The sequence below is a fragment of the Procambarus clarkii genome, chromosome 29 (genome assembly GCF_040958095.1).
Source record: "Procambarus clarkii isolate CNS0578487 chromosome 29, FALCON_Pclarkii_2.0, whole genome shotgun sequence".
NCBI classification, from domain to species: domain Eukaryota; kingdom Metazoa; phylum Arthropoda; class Malacostraca; order Decapoda; family Cambaridae; genus Procambarus; species Procambarus clarkii.
In genome coordinates, this window is record NC_091178.1 from 2,922,069 (window position 1) to 2,939,988 (window position 17,920).

A 17,920-nucleotide genomic window follows, 5' to 3' on the forward strand; every position below is an offset into this window, starting at 1 on the left:
AGGATTGGTATTCACTGGTGCAGAGTTCTTATCGCACACACTTCCTGAGGCTTTTTCAGGGCCCGGCTGAAGACCTGTTTCGTTCTCTACCTCTTCTGGCGCGGCTTTTTTAGAGCCTCTGGAGAGATAATCTTTGGTGAATGGGCTGATTCTCCCTTTCTTTTTCTTTTTATCTCCTTCTTTTTCTTCTACATATACATTTTTTGCTTTTCCACTTGTTTGTTGTGTAAAAAAGGAGCCTGCAAAGTTCTTGATAGATTTTGGGATATTTGCTCCAGTTATTTTTCTTTTCTTTACGTCAGACTTTGCTGAATCTGACAAGGACTGTATCTCTGTTGTCTCAGGTTTTGTTTGGGCCGATGAGGACTCTTTCGTTTTTGTCAATATTGTAGTAGAGACTTCCTGGTCCTTGGATACCTCAGATGGAATTTCCTTAGCTTCTGATGTTGATAATATAGTGGTATTTGTTTCACGTGAAACTGACTCTGATTCTGTCTCTTCCTCTGTTTCCTGAGCCTCTGAATTAGCATTCATATTTATTGGTTTTGCGTCTTGTTCATGAGATGGCGTTCCTGTATCTTTGGAGCTGATCTGTATTTCATTCTGTATTACGTCATTAGGTTCAGAGTTGACACTAACTTCTGTAGTGTCCTGCTCTTGTGAAATGGCTTTTGACTGTGGGATGTAATCTGCTCTCATTCTCTCTTCTCTGTACAGCTGTTTTGAAAACTCCACATTCTTTTCAGTGACCCCCGGAGTCTCTATCACAATGTTTGGAATACTTAATGGATCACAATTTAGTGTTAATTTCGATTCTTTGGCGTTTTCTTGTTTGGTTTTCGAAAATAGGTGTCTGTTGTCACCGTTATTCTGATGATTATCTTGTGAGACAAGATACTCGTCTAATGCAGGGTCAAGGTCAGCAGAGCTGCAGTTGATACCATCCTCAGATGCATCAAGAGACTCTCCGTCTGGCTGCCTGCTTGTCTGTGGTGCTGGCCAGAGCGTAAGGTGTTGAAGCTATGTAAATGTCCGTGTCTGTGTACGTCGGCCGCTGCGAGTCTACGATGGGTTTGATAGATAACTTCCCTTTTACTTGGAATATTTTCTTGAGATTCTCCTTACGTGCCTCCTGCTTCTTTTCTGATGCTTGCTGACGTTCGCTCTCCGTTATTTTAACATTATCGTTATATTCTTTGTGAAGATAACTGGCGTGGGCTTCGTTTTCCCTCGTGGCGTTGAGCTGGATCTCGTCTCTGGCTGACCACTTTTCTCCTGGCTCTTCAATCCCATCCAGACGAATTTCAGATTTGCTTTTTGGAAGACTTGAAGGATTTTTTGTTTTCTGTAGTCTCATCCAACGCTGTATCCGTGACTCGGCCTCCTCGTTGAAGCTCTTAACCCACTCCCGAGACTTCAATGAACCCCGCTTTTCTTTACTGTTAATTTGCGCTCCCACCGACTCTGTGCCATTAAGACGTTGAGCTGCTTCGTCCGCAGCGTCGTAATATTTACTTGTTCGGCAATCATCGTAATCATCAATGATGCGAGCAATATCTTCTTTGGAACGAGTTAGCGTTCCACGGGCGTCGAACCACTGGTCACAGTACTCGACGTCAGGTCCAATAGCTTCGACAACTCTGTCATCAGAATCCGCCTCATCGGAGTCGATAAATTCCAGGTCGTCAGTTGCGCTGAGCAGCCCAGGGCAGGGCGCAGGGGGCGGGGGCTCGGGTGGGCTTCCATCGTCGTGGAGAGTAAGAACAATGGTGGGTTGGTCCTCGCCTCGCCCACGGTCTGGAGGCTCGTGGATCACCTCGCCACTCACCCCTTCTGCCTCTGGCCTGGGTTCTCCTCCCTCTCCATCGCCCTCTACCTTCAGGAGCGCTGCCTTCACCTCCTCCACTGCTGCTGCATCATCCTTGGGGTCAATCCTGCAACAAAACAAGCATGAATTGGGTCAGTATTCTCAAGAAGATTGTAACACAGTGATTTTATATGCAATGTTTATGATATCTGTTCATATGATATCAAACTGGAGATGGATTTAGTATTAAGTATTTGTGATTGTTTTATGTATAAGCCAAGTGCAATAACTAAGGGATTACGAATCCCAAGCCACTCATTTGCAGCATTCTCCCCCACCCCGTCCACTGTCAGCTCCCCCACCCTGTCCACTGTCAGCTCCCCCACCCTGTCCACTCCCCCACCCTGTCCACTGTCATCTCCCCCAACCTGTCCACTGTCATCTCCCCCACCCCGTCCACTGTCAGCTCCCACACCCCGTCCACTGTCAGCTCCCCCACCCCGTCTTCTGTCAGCTCCCACACCCCGTCCACTGTCAGCTCCCCACCCCGTCCACTGTCAGCCCCCCACCCCGTCTTCTGTCAGCTCCCCCACCCCGTCCACTGTCAGCTCTTCCACCCCGTCCACTGTCAGCCCCCCACCCCGTCCACTGTCAGCCCCCCACCCCGTCTTCTGTCAGCTCCCACACCCCGTCCACTGTCAGCTTTTCCACAAGTGCCATTTTCCTTTAGTTACTATTGGTCAATAAGAGAAAATTTATGCCACTTTAGACTGGCTGCGTTTAATACGTGTCACCGCATATAACAGTGTTAATTCCCCCAGTAGGCCTATAGTTGATTTACAAGTAGGCCTATCTTTGATGTACCGGTAGGCCTATCTTTAATAATCTAGTAGACCTAGTGTTCATTCATCAGATGACTTGTCGTTGGTTTATGGGTAGGCTTATGGCTTTTTCCCCAGTAGGCTTATCGTCCACTAATAAAAATTCAATAATAAGCTCGTGCTCTCACCTGAATCAAAGGCTCACAGGCCCACGGCAGAACAAAGCTGAGCATAGTTTAGGCTTCATGATCTCCATATAACGTATTACGTATTACATATAACACATTAGCAGCAGTCTCCGTGGTGTAGTGGTAAGACACTCGCCTGGCGTTCCGCGAGCGCTATGTCATGGGTTCGTATCCTGGCCGGGGAGGATTTACTGGGCGCAATTCCTTAACTGTAGCCTCTGTTTAACGCAACAGTAAAATGTGTACTTGGATGAAAAAACGATTCTTCGCGGCAGGGGATCGTATTCCAGGGACCATAGGATTAAGGACTTGCCCGAAACGCTACGCGTACTAGTGGCTGTACAAGAATGTAACAACTCTTGTATATATCTCAAAAAAAAAATTTAAGAACGTATTATTACGTTCTTCCACATCCGTCGAAATTAGCTTTACTAGTGTCTGGGAACCGTAGAGCGAAAAAACATGACAAATGTAGGGGGGGGACGTTTAACAAGCCGCAGGCTTCGTGTCTTCGTCGAGGGCCTCTAGAGAAATAGTGACTCAAAGGCAAATTCAGGTAGGCTAAACAAAATGAATGATATTTTATTTAAGTTAATCATGCTTATGTTCGTTTTCTCTGAACATAACTGTTATAAAGAAAATGAAATAATAAGGAGGACTACACAGAATCAGTTCGAGTAGTACTGATTCGTTGGTACCAATATTAGTAAACCCTTGATATTACTCAAGAAGCAGCTACCTTCCATTAACACCTACAGTCTAATGCATTACAACGCTTCTATTGACTTGACTGACATATGTCCAACAAAAGAACATATGTGTAAGCTGGAAATGTAAACGAGAGAGAGACAAATGTAAGGAAAAAATGGTGACCAGTACCTGGATTTATCTGAATTACCAAAGGGCCTTCATCTTTAGTGGCCTCGACGGTGACAGGAAGCGTGCAGGTTGTCAAAGAGTAACAAATAGAATACACTGAAATATTAAATAAAAGCCACCTTCATCCACAACCTTAAAGCCGACTTAAAGAAGTCGAACGTCAGGATAGTTAAACTTTAACACACCGGGTACAACAATGATTGTAGTTTTTTCATAAATAACCGGACCTTACTTTCTCCGTAGTCACAGACAGGGAAGCACCGTTATGTAGGCAAGAAACACCTGCTTCAGCTCTCAATTCTAGCATCAACACTTCAACACTTCGAACTTTGGCCTGGGTTCGTATCCTGGTCGGGGAGGATCGATTGGGCCCCAATCCTTAACTGTAGCCTCTGTTCACCCAGCAGTGAATGGATACCTGGTTGTTAAACGATTTGGCGGGTCGTATTCCTGGGAAAAATTAGGATTAAAGACCTGCCCGAAACGCTATGCTTGCTGCTGGCTTTAAAAGAATGTAAGAACTCTTGTATATATAAAAGAAACATAGTAATAGGGGCCTCCACTAATATATTTTCGATAGTCCAATAAAAACAATAATTAAACAATTATTATTCAGTTATCATGTCTGTCAGCGAAGGGAATCATGTCATGCACGTTCACGTCATGTCCCGTGCATGGCACGTCATGTCCCTTCGTTGACAAACATACTAATGTCTGTCAACGAAGGGAAGGGTGTCAAATGTCATATATCCTGTTCAAGACATCCTTTTGTCAGACATACCAGCTGTGTCATGTCAAGTTAGTGACATCCCTGTCAATCAGACATGCTGACTGCGTCATGTGACGTTCATGACAGCCTTGACAATCAAACATACCGGCTGTATTATGTGATACTCATGGCTGGCGTAAATTTTGGGTAAACTACTAAGAATTCCCAGCGGGGTACAGGCTGTCATCTCTGCAATAGGATAATATAAAGGCGCTTGCCGACCGACTGAGTGCCTTGTCGACCCGGCAACTTACAGAAATCCTACTTTATAGAAATGAGAGATGGCCCTCTCATAACACAATGCGGGCTGCTTCAAGTAACAGCTTTATAGACCAGGTTTTCACAAGACATGTCTGGCCTCAAGTCAGGCTTGGAAGAACTCCCAGGACCCACTCCAGGTATTCTCCACGTATACTTCAGGTATAATACTCTTGGTATACTTATACATTTGCAACTATAATTCTAAAAGAAAAGCTAGTTCGTTATTCACGCACAGCAACCCGTTCTCGCAAATTTAATAAGTCAATATTGACTTATTAAATATGTGCATAGGTGACATACTTAACATAATAGATACCCTTAAAAAGATTCATAGAAAACACCGACCTTACCTAACCTTGTTAGTATCTTAAGATAAGCATCTTATTGCTTCGTAATTACAATTATTACCTAACCTATAATAGGTATAGGTTAAGTAATAATTGTAATTACGAAGCAATAAGATGCTTATCTTAAGATACTAACAAGGTTAGGTAAGGTCGGTGTTTTCTATGAATCTTTTTAGGGGTATCTATTATGTTTAGTATATCACCTATGCACGTAGTTAATAAGTCAATATTGACTTTACGAATTTGCGAGAACGGGTTGGCACAGACAGGTTAAAAACACCTCGGCCTGACCAGTAACTAGAAGAAATGACGGACCACAATGGCGCAGCCTTGACTTGGACTAAGCGTACCTGACCTCTGTATGCCAACTGTGTGAACCCTGGCTCCCTGACAGGTTCAGAACCCGTGCATGAATTGCCTCAACATGTGCATGTCCCCACATACCTGCCCAAATACACACGCTCAGGTATACGGACAGTTACGGGCACAACGGCTCTCATAGTACAGCTGGCTTGGTTCTCAATTCATAATGAGGGTTGGTTCTGAGTTCAATTCCCGAGCGCGACATAAATGGTTGGATTCGTTCAGTTTTACCTAATGTCTCTGTTCACCTAGCAGTAAATAAGCATTCTAGAGTTAGGCAAATGTTGCATCCGTGAAAGGGTCAGTAGTTCGACCTATATATATATATATATATATATATATATATATATATATAATACAAGCGCCTGTCCCCGATAAAAGCTAATTATAATTATGATTTTATCCTCACTCGACACATTCAGAACCCTGTGTATATCACCTACTTTTATAGCCATACCTAACCCAAACAGAAGCCTTGATCATATCCGCCCGCCTTGTCCTGCGTCTTTAGCGAGAGCAGATTGAGGCACTTCAATCGGTCTTCGCAGGAAAGGCAGAGAAGACATCAGCAGATGTGTGAAAGTCTAAGACAAGTTAGATGCTGAAGACGAAGTAGACAACAGCGAGGATTGGAGGGTAGACGGCGCAAGACTATAGGCGCGAAGCACTATAAATATGTACACAGCCAAGTGCAGAGAGGAAATGGACCGCTCTTTGGTAAATAACCCCGCCCTTGGTGGTGGGAAGGGAGGAAGGGGCACAGCGGAATAGTTTAGGAATGGGTTGGAGGGATGTGGGAGATGAGAGGTGGGAGAGAGGGTGGAGGATGAGGGAGAGGTGACGTCCCCTTTTTAAACTTCCGCCGGCGTCTCTCTCTCTCTCTCTCTCTCTCTCTCTCTCTCTCTCTCTCTCTCTCTCTCTCTCTCTCTCTCTCTCTCTCTCTCTCTCTCTCTCTCTCTCTCTCTCTTTCCCCTCCCTAGCTTCTCCCTCACTTACTCTCTTCTTTCTCCCTACTATCCTCATTCCTTCTCTGGCTGGCTTCATTCCTCCCTCCCTCCCGGAAGTGTTTACATCACAGGTGCACCGCACCAACGATACACACGAGAAGAAGAACACTTGTTCAACACAAGTAAAGAACGCCCTACAGCGGTGATATGTTTACTCCAGTGACCGGTATGACGCAGCTCAGGCTCACCAAGAGGAATCCCTCTTCTTTGCCAGCTCCCTCTTCCCCTTTCTCTTACCAACTCCCTCTCTCCTTCTCTTTCTCCTTCTCTTTCTCCCTCCCCCTCTCTCTGCTTTATGTCGCCAGAATGTGCGTTTACCTGGTCTCACGCAAGACTTGGAAGAGATTTAATTTGCAAGAACCTCATTGTTGCATATTCTTCTATATATTTAGCTGCTGCAAGGATTCTTCTTTACGTATGACTATTGCAGACAATCAGTCTGCAAGAATAATTGGTGAGCTTAATTTGCCTCCAATACATAAGATGGGTATAAATTGGGTATGAAAACATATCGAATAAAACATATTTATTAACTATAATGTTTTCATACCCAATTTATACCCATCTCACCTATAACATTTGTGTCATATCACCTCACCCAAAACGCATATAAGCATGATATTTGTTATGTGTAAAGCCAGTCTTTGAGAATGTAAGAAGCCCTTACGAAACGATTTTAGGCGTCAGACCAAAAATAAAAATGTAAAAAAATAATTTTGGAGAGTTAATTTTTCAAATACCCTCGACAGAGAAGAAAAAACGTAAGAAATATTGAGAAGATTTGTGTTAGAATTACTAATCTTACCGTTTCGGTTATATTCAACATCACACACACACACACACTATATATATATATATATATATATATATATATATATATATATATATATATATATATATATATATATATATATATATATATATATATTAGAGAGAGAGAGAGAGGAACTAAAGGTCAATTCCATTTGACAGGAAGTGCGCCAGTCTGTTTACATCAGAAAACGGGAGCCAGCATCATACGGGCCGGTGATTACTATTTATTTATGAGGTTTTGTTTATTAACTATGATGTCGGCGGTATACACGTCACAGTGAAGGATGCTGGAGGGGTTTGTACTGGCCGGGACACACTTGTAAACAAGGTCACAGAGGTGGGAAGGCAGAGGTAAAATACAAGGGCAAGAGCAAGAATTTGTTTAGAGATTTGAAAAGAGTATTTACAGGGCGTAAGCATTTTATACAAATTTTTTTACAAATTGTAGAAGCATTATTAAAGGTATAATGGGTGAGTTGAGAGCACTTTGACTCACATGAATAATAGACGGTTTTTGAATCACAGAAACATTGATGAGTGTTTGAAGTGTGTTAGGGATTTATATGTAATATTCTCATATTGTCTTTACTCACTCGTGTAAACTGACTCCTGGTTCTCTTCTTCCTTCCTCTGTTCTCTCTCTTATTCTGATGTTTTTGTGATGTTCTAGTGCGTATGAGTTCAGCTTCCTTACATATTTTTTTAAACCATGGGAATTCGTGTACTCACCTAGATGTGCTTGCGGTGGTTTAGCTCTGCCTCTTTGGTCCCGCCTCTCAACTGTCAATCAACTAATCTGCAGGTTCCTGAGCCTACTGGGCTCTATCATACCTACACTTGAAATTGTGTATGGAGTCAGCCTCCACCACATCACATCCTAATGCATACCATTTGTCAACCACTCTGACACTAAAAAAAAGTTCTTTCTAACATCTCTGTGGCTCATTTGGGCACTCAATTTCCACCTGTGTCCCCCTAGTGCATGTGCCCCTGCCTGTCTCCACCTTATGTACCAGCCTCTGATGGGGTACTGTGTCAAAGGCTTTCCGTCAGTCCAAGATAATGCAGGCCACCCAGCCTTCTCTTTCTTGCATAATCTTTGTCACCTGGTCTCTATTAAGCCTGTAAGGCAAGATTTACCCTCCCTGAACCCATGTTGGCGATTTGTCACGAAGTCCCTTCTCTCCAGATTGTTACTAGGTTTCTTCTCACGATCTTCTCCATCATCTTGCATGGTATACAAGTTAGGAACACTGGCCTATAGTTCAATGCCTCTTGTTTGTCACCTTTTTTGTATATTGGGATTACATTAGCCGTCTTCCATGTTTCTGGTAGGTCTCCCGTCCCCAGTGACCTACTATACACTATGGAGAGTGGTAAGCAAAGTGCCTCTGCACACTCTTTGAACACCCATGGTGAGATTCCGTCTGAACTAACAGCCTTTCTCACATCCAGATCCAACAGGTGTCTCATGACCTCATCTCTTGTAATTTCGAACGCTTCCAAGGCCGCCTGGTTTACTACCACCTCTCCCACCTTTACTGCCACGAGGTGAGGCGCAGTGACCTTACCTCGTTCTGTTGTGAAAACCTCCTGGAACCTCTTGTTGAGTTCTTCACACACCTCTTTGCCATTCTCTGTATACCTGTCCTCACCCGTTCTAAGTTTCATCACGTGTTCTTTAACTGTTGTTTTCCTCCTGATGTGATCGTGGAGTAGCTTTGGTTCGGCCTTGACTTTGTTTGTTATATCATTTTCATAATGTTTCTCTGCTTCTCTTGTCACACAGACATACTCATTCCTAGTTTTCTGGTATCTCTCCCGGCTTTCTGGTGTTCTGTTATTTCGGAAGTTCCTCCACGCCCTTTTGTTCAGTTCCTTTGCTTTTAGACATGCTCTATTAAACCATGAATTCTTCTTTTGCTTCCCGGATTTTTTTCTTTTGGGCCGGGATAAATCTGTTTACTGTCTCCTGATACGTTTGGGTGACATAGTCCATCATGTCTTATACAGACTTAGCTCTGAGGTCTGTGTCCCATGGTATATCCCTTAAGAAACTTCTCATCTCTTCATAATTTCCCTTTCGGTATGCCAGCCTTTGTTACCTAGTTGTTGTTGTTTTTTTTTGGGGGGGGGAGATAAATCCTAGCTCCACCAGGTACTCAATGATCAATACACTGCACACAGAAGTCACAATTGCGTGATGCATCAAATGAACAAATCCACAAGGGCCGTGACGAGGATTCGAACCTACGTCCGAGAGCATCCCAGACGCTGCTTTAATCGACTGAGCTACGACATGGTAAAAAGGAGTTGAAACCGAGGTTCTACTGAACAGGATCCAGTAAGTTCAGTAGAACTTCGGTTTCAACTCCTTTTACAATGTCGTAGCTCAGTCGATTAAGGCAGCGTCTGGGATGCTCTCGGACGTAGGTTCGAATCCTCGTCACGGCCCTTGTGGATTTGTTCATCAATACACTGTGATCACTCATTCCCAAGGGTGCTTCCAACTTAACTTCCCTTATATCCCACTCATTGAGGGTAAATATCAGATCAAGCATGGCTGTTTCATCTTCCCCTCTCATTCTTGTCGGTCCCTTGATGTATTGGCTTAGAAAGTTTCTTGTTGCCACAGCCAGGAGCTTAGTGGGACCATGTGTCTGATTCTCCATGTGGGTCTCTGTTCTCCCGATCTATCTTCCCGTGGATGAAGTCTCCCATGATTAGTTGTCCAGATCCATTCCTGCTAGCGACAAAAGCTGTTCTCTCTATTATGTTAAAGGTGGCCATGTTGTTTCTATCATATTCCTGTCTGGGTCTTCTGTCATTTGGTGGTGGGTTATATATGACAACGATTATAATTATTTGTCCTCCAATTGCTTTGGTACCTATTATGTAGTCACTGAAACCTTCACAGCCCTGAATAACCATCTCAAAACTCCAGCCTTTTCTTACCAGCAGGGCGACACCATTACCTTCTCTTCCTTCTCTCTCTTTCCTCACAACACAGTAGTCCTGTGGAAACACTGCATTTATTATCGTTTTCGTTAGCTTTGTTTCTGTGAGTGCTATTATGTCTGGGTTTTCATCTAGTACCCATTCTCCAAGTTCATTTGTTTTATTTGTAATCTCATCTATGTTAGAGTACATTGCCTTGAGACTCACTTTCTTCTGTTCCTTCTTATGTCCCCTTCTTGATGAGCGTTCTGCTGAAGGGGGAAGCTGTTACATAGGTGCGAGGATTTGTGAGGTGGATAACAGGATCTCAGAGGATACTGGGGTGAGGGGTGGGGTGGGGTGGGGGGACAAGAGAAGGGGGGACAGGGAGGGTATGGGATGATTGGGAAGGGGTACTGGGAGGAAAGGGGGGGGGGGGGAGGGGCGACATGGTGGGAGTGGGGGAGGGGTAGTAGGGTGGGTATGAGATGAGGGTGTGTGTGTGTGTATTCACCTAGTTGTGCTTGCGGGGGTTGAGTTCTGCTTTTTCAGCCCGCCTCTCAACTGTCAATCAATCAACTGTTACTAACTACTAGTTATTCTTTTTATCACATAGGCACCCTCTCCCAGGAAGCAGTCTGTAACAGCTGTCTAACTCCCAGGTACCTATTTACTGCTAAATAACAGGGGCATCAGGGTGAAAGAAACTCAGCCCATTTGTCTCTGCCGGCGGCGAGAATCGAACCAGGGCCACAGGATTACGAGTCCTGTGCGCTGTCTACTCAGCTACCAGACCCCCGTGTGTGTGTGTGTGTGTGTGTGTGTGTGTGTGTGTGTGTGTGTGTGTGTGTGTGTGTGTGTGTGTGTGTGTGTGTGTGTGTGAATGCGCGTGTGCGTTACGTGTGCGCGCATTTGGGAAATCCCTCTAAATAAAATTAACAATGAGTCTGTGAGTGACGCCCTCAGCTGCCTCATCATATGATGACGAACCAGACGTGAATATTCCGAGCGCCGCGTGTAACATTTCCCGAACACTCAGCAAGACACGTGAGCATCAACGAGGAAGCAGGAAGTGGAGCATATACCAAAGCATCCTGTCGGAAATGCCCTAATCCCACCGTGAGTCCCATAAGAATGTCAACAAACTCTTAAATTCGCAATACGGCGCCTCTACCCTTATGTACAGCGAGCGTAACCAACCTTATATTAAAGCTATGTTGTTTCACTGTGACTTACGCCTGTTTTGTCCCTCCTGTTAATGCTCTGTAGCCTCTAGAAGTGTCGCATTCCTCCAGCTGATGCTCAGTAACTTTCAGTAGTGTTTCATTCCTCCTGTTGACGCTCAGTAGTTTCCAACCGTGTTGCATTCCTCCTGCTGATGCTCAGTAACCTTCAGCAGTGTTTCATTCCTCCTGTTGATGCTGACTAGCCTCCAACCGTGTTGCATTCCTCCTGTTGATGCTCACTAGCCTCCAACCGTGTTGCATTCCTCCTGTTGATGCTCACTAGCCTCCAACCGTGTTGCATTCCTTCTGTTGATGCTCAGTAGCCTCCAACGGTGCCAAAAACGGCGATCAATAAGTTGGATCACCAAAAGGGCCGATGACACTGTTGGTACCCCTGATGGTCTAAGTGACACCCTGCCCTCCCTCCAAAAATAACAACCGCTGTCTGGCTACCACATGCTGCCTTAACAGATATTTCCATTTCTCCTCTCTGACTATTTATAGTCCCGGAACGTACATGCACACTCCCTGTGAGAACTATTAACTAATCATTCATTCATGCATAACTATTTCTAGTACAGACATCAATCCGTCTATTTTACGACCAATCTGTCCTATCCCCGTCCACCATTATGCCCCTCTGTGCTCCTGTAGAATGTGGGGCCACATTCTACATTCTAGAATGTAGAATGTGGCCCTCACCGCACGCAGGTCTACGACTATAGCAGATATCTAGCCCTGTCGACGCAAGACAGGTGAACAACGTATATATGCTGGTTACCATTGTATAAATATATAGCTACGTCCGTGGTTGAAAATATACTCTAAAAGGCCCTAAAAACTAATTTAAGCGTCGGGACTTCAACTCACGTGCGATAGATCATATGTTTAATGTCGAGTTTTCATTTTGTATTTCAAAGTTATATATAGGTTATATAATGTCCTGGGCAGAACTATACCAGATTAATGGGGAAAGAAGGGATATAGTGGTTCTAATGGAGGTGTAACTAGAAGAAGTGGTAGGTATGTTAATGCGTTAATTGTCATGCGGTTGTAGTAGTTAAGCGCATAAATTAGGCAACTACTACTTGAAACTATATCTACTTATAATACAATCATGCAGCGTAATTGTATTATAAATAGAAGTAGTTAACGTAGTAGTTGTATTAATGGAAATATAAGTAGTGGTACTTGTATATATATAACAGAATAACATTACTGGTATTATATAATACAAATATTGCAAATATAATTAGTATAATTGTTAATAAATATTAACATTATTATCATTGTTATTATTATTATTAACATTATTATCATTGTTATTATTATTATTAACATTATTATCATTGTTATTATTATTATTATTATTATTATTATTATTAACATTATTATTTGCATTAATATTAATAATTTAATTACAACTATTAATGTAATTATTATTATTATTATTATTATTATTATTATTATCAGTGAGGAAATCCATGTCTGAAAACGACTAGACCATGTCGTGGTCTAGTAGCTAGCGTGTGTGCAGGGAAACTCCCAACACACAGGTTCGAACCCACATCACGGCTCCTACGGATTTTCTCACTGATGCAGTCACGTTAATGTGATTACTCTCTGCCTATTATTATCAATGACAAAAATCACTTGGAGTAATGCGGGGATTTGAACCTGCGTTCTGGTGACTCCTAGACACTTGCCTTAACCCACACACACCCACACACACACACACACATATATATATATATATATATATATATATATATATATATATATATATATATATATATATATATATATATATATATATATATATATATATATATATATATATAATATAGGACAGGGTACGTGACATAGTCCTGGGTCTGTCAATCACTCTTCCCCTGAACATTCAATCCCTGAAAGCAATGTAACCACGTTACATTTAAATACCCTTCCCCCCCTCTCCCCTATACCTCCCCCCTCTCCAATTACCACCCCTACTTAGCCACTCTTACCTTTCATAAAATATATTAGGGGGTACCCGGAGGTAGGTCCCGGGTCCTCCTTAAGGGTTAAGAAATAGTTTTTTTCTGATGACGAAAAAGTCGTCGGACAGCTGAACGAATATTTCACACTTGTCCAGAATTGAGTTCGAGAGAATCTGCTTCGGAGGGTGTGAATAATTAATAATATTTCTTAAATTATATTTAACTTAGTTAAGCCTACCCCGATCTGCCTATGTCCGTCCCGTAACCCAGACCATTCTCCCTGCAAATTTGGGCAAGTTGAGCCCCAAGAGTGCGTGCTCCAACTTTGAATAGACAGACAGACATTCTCTATTTTAGTGTAGATGTATATATACTATGGGTGGTACCCGGCGTTGCCCGGGTTTGTCTGCGAGATTTCACCTATCTATCCAACCATCTATTTATTTATCCGTCGATCTATCTATGATTTATTCACCTATTTCACCATCTATCCACCACTCATCTGTCTATCCTTCCCCCTTATCCATCATATATTTATCCCTCTATCCATTCATCTATCTATCAATTTATCCATCCATTTATCCATCCATATATCAATCTGTCCATCAATCAATCCGTCTATCCATCTACTCATCTATATGTCCATCTACTCATCTATCCATCTATCTATACATCCATATTCTCCTCTATCTACCCATCTACCTCTTCATCTATTCACCTGTTTCTCAATCAATATATCCATTTATCTATCCATCTAACTATCCATCTATCTATCTCTCTATCCATTCATCTATCGCTCTATCTATTCATCTATCTGTCAATCTATCCATTCATCTGTAAACCTATCCATTCATCTATTAATTTATCCATTCATCTATTAATTTATCCATTCATCTATTAATTTACCCATTCATCTATTCATTTATCCATTCATCTATTAATTTACCCATTTATCTATTAATTTATCCATTCATCTATCAATCCGTCCATCTTTCCATCCATCCATTTATCTATCCATTCATCAGTCTAACCATCTGTCTTTCCATCTACCCATCTATCACTCCATCGTATTATGAGGCTAAGGGAGGAGTGATGGCAGTATTTTCCTTACATGTTTTATCGTCACTAATTCATATTTCGATTACGGCCGAAATATGAATATCAGAAATATTCTATTAATTTTCCCAGCTTCAGTGGATAATGTTTCATATTATGATAAGAATAATATAATTTATTTGAGTTTTTTATCAAAATATTTACAGGGTTAATGGGCAATTAGTGCAAAAAACATTAATAAATGAAAAAAGTGCCAAAAATAGTTTTGTGGGGGGGGGGGTCTGAATGTGACCCTGGCACACTGTTCCCTTATGAATTCTGGCGACCCCTGATCAGCCTATGTTCATACCGAACCCCAGGCTATTCCTTCTGCAAATTTTGGTGAGGCTAGCCCCTATCGTCTGGCCTCCAACTTTGAACAGAAAATAGAGGATACCTTTGTCACAGCTTAGGACGCTGCCTCGATAGACATATCAAATTATAGTTAATTATTTAAGATTATTGTTTTTTATTAACGTAGATTCATAAAATAAAAATAAACGTCAAAAACGATTAAGAAAAACAAAAATACAAAGGATTAACCAGAAGCCCAGACATGAAGGGGAGTGGGGGGGGGGGATGGTTGGTGGTGGGGGCCGGAGTGTGTGGGGCTCCCAGACCTCGCCCACACCAGGAAGACTCGTGGGGATGGCCAGATGAGTGCAAGGGGGGGGGGGGGGAGGGGAGGGGGGTGTACTGCTGTTACTCTGTCTACTCTACACACACCTCTCTCTCTCTCTCTCTCTCTCTCTCTCTCTCTCTCTCTCTCTCTCTCTCTCTCTCTCTCTCTCTCTCTCTCTCTCTCTCTCTCTCTCTCTCACTCTCTCACTCTCTCTCTCACTCTCCTTTACATAAGTGAGATACTAGAGTAGATACCTTCTGACACCTGTTAACATGCTGAGAGCTTTCCCTCCTCATTTCTCACGGTAAACCAAGTGTTTCGATGGAACGTGAAATTTCGTTCCCTTTTGTAGGGTCTGGGCGGTGTAACAGTTAGTGTATCAGTTATGCTTATGTCCGCTAACACCTGAGCTTCCTGAGTTCGAGCCACTTGCAGGGGTGTGTGCCAGATTTGTGTTTACCTCTCACTTGTGGTTTAGGCAAGTATATGTGTGAATAACCGGCACGAGTTCTCTCTGGTAATGCAATTACTTGATAAAAAACGTAATCTGACCGTGTACTACCCTGGTGCTTTCGGGGGACCATAGTTCAGTCTCCATAGTAAATTTTATAGAGGTGACTTGATCGTTAAGTTTAGCTACAAATTCATCTGTATTTACATCTGTAGGTCATATACACAAAATATCATCAACATATCTAAACCATGGAATGATTCCAGTGGTAATGTTTGAAACGAATTTCTTTTCGAAAAATTCCATGTATAAGTTTGAAAGCAATTGCGATAAAGGATTCCCCATTGCTTTCCAAAAGTCTGTAAATAATACTCATTATTAATGGTAAATTTACATTCAAGTGATTGTTTACAAGTGAACACACACGTATTCAGAGTTAAATGGCAAGTTTTCATCCGAATACTCTTTGTTTTCTTCTTCGAGGCTGTTGGTCCCTACAATTGCATCAGAGGTGGTACCCCCTTTTATATATATATATATATATATATATATATATATATATATATATATATATATATATATATATATATATATATATTAGTATATTTTGGTAGCAGTCTTTCCTGTAGACATATATTATTAAATATGACCGAAAAAGTAAGATTAATAATTCTAACACGAATTTTCTCAATGTTTCTTATATTTTTCTTCGCTGCTGATGGTAAGTGAAAAATCAATTCTCCAAAATTCATTTTTATTTCTAGTCTGACGCGACACTTGAGCGCGTTTCGTAAAACTTATTACATTTTCAAAGACTTTAGTTTAAACACACACAACTATAACTGAACAGAGTTTAAACATCTTCGATTTTATACCTGCATTTGGGTGAGGTGATATGTTACAATAGTTTTGGATGAGGTGAAAACAAACTTTCAACACAAGACAGAACACGAAACAATGGGTATAATATTGGGTAAGTTAAAGGGAAGAATGAAAGTAACTGCAAAGGGCCTATTGGCCCATATTTCTTGATGCTTCTATATTGGTGCGGAGTCTTGAAGTGGGTAGAATATATATATGTATATATATTTAACAAATATTTAATATTTGTTTAAAAGGGGGAATTCCCCCCCCCCCTCCTGTCAATGCACTCTGCATATTCTCTTGTCCTACCATCCTCCTTTTCATGTTTTTCTTTATTTGATATTTTCTATTTGCTAATATACATATTACATATGTATATACACAGCAGTGCCACGTCACCAGGCACAACTACACGACATATGGACAGTGACACTGGCCCCCTGAGGACGCCCGCATGGCACGGGACGAGAGCCAAGAGGAGAGGGAAGGGATGATGTTGTGGAGGGGGAGGGAGGTAGATAGTGGAAGAGGAGAGAGAGGAAGGAGGAGGGGATGCAGGGAGGGAGAGTAGCAGGGACGGGATGGCTGGGATTGTGGGTAGAAGGACTAATGGGGGTTAATGGAAGGAATGTTATGGTTATGATAGGGCCCCATGAAGTGGGTTTTGAGATGATTGTTACGTTGTACAGAAGAAATGGATGGAGGAATTATGTATGTATGTACCTAGGGTAAGGGAATAAGGCCAGTCAAACAACGATTAAGGCGTTGGGTACTCGTGTACTCTCGGAGGGCGGGAAGACCTCAGGATAAACGTCGTCAGTAGCCAGTGTAGTGTGTGTTGAGATCTATGGCTGCGTGTCGGCAAGAAGGCGAAGGCGTTATTTTTGTATACTTAAGGTGGATCTGTTTCTCTTTTATAAGTATTGCTTCCAGTATTGGCAGTCTTCCTTGATCATAAGTAGATTACAGGATTTTTATATTATTTATTAGTCTGTTCCTGGTGAGCGTCATGTCATGGTGCATATGGTTTTTGAGTGCGCCAGCTTCTTTGATTGGCCCCCTTCACACCCCCATACACATTCGACCCTTTCATATGTGTTTTTAACCCAGAATTGTACCTCATGTATTCTTTATCTGAAGATTTTCCAGAGAGGAACGAAACGGTTCAGAAAATAAATTCTTCAAAAATTACTAGAGGTTCTTTAACGTGACTTTTCGCATCTAGATTGCTCTCAATACTGATACTAAGAATATATATATATATATATATATATATATATATATATATATATATATATATATATATATATATATATATATATATATATATATATATATATATGAGAAAGCTGCAGGAACACGCAAACCATAGATCACTAAGAACTCGTATTGACCCGGCCAGGATTCGAATCCATGCAGTCCAGGATCACTCCTAAACGTACATAGTACGTTTAGGTTGAAGGCATGCATCCCTCAGAAGGATGAACGCAT

At 42.0% G+C, this 17,920-nt stretch overlaps 1 protein-coding gene across 1 annotated transcript in view; it reads right to left on the bottom strand.

Moving 5' to 3' along the window:
* The window catches only part of LOC123764950 (uncharacterized), a 142,682-nt gene that overhangs the window by 88,641 nt on the left and 36,121 nt on the right, over nt 1-17,920 (bottom strand). Inside the window, 2 exon segments of the mRNA XM_045753187.2 lie at nt 1-984; nt 986-1,934. Of these exon segments, the coding sequence (XP_045609143.1) occupies nt 1-984; nt 986-1,934 (1,933 nt within the window).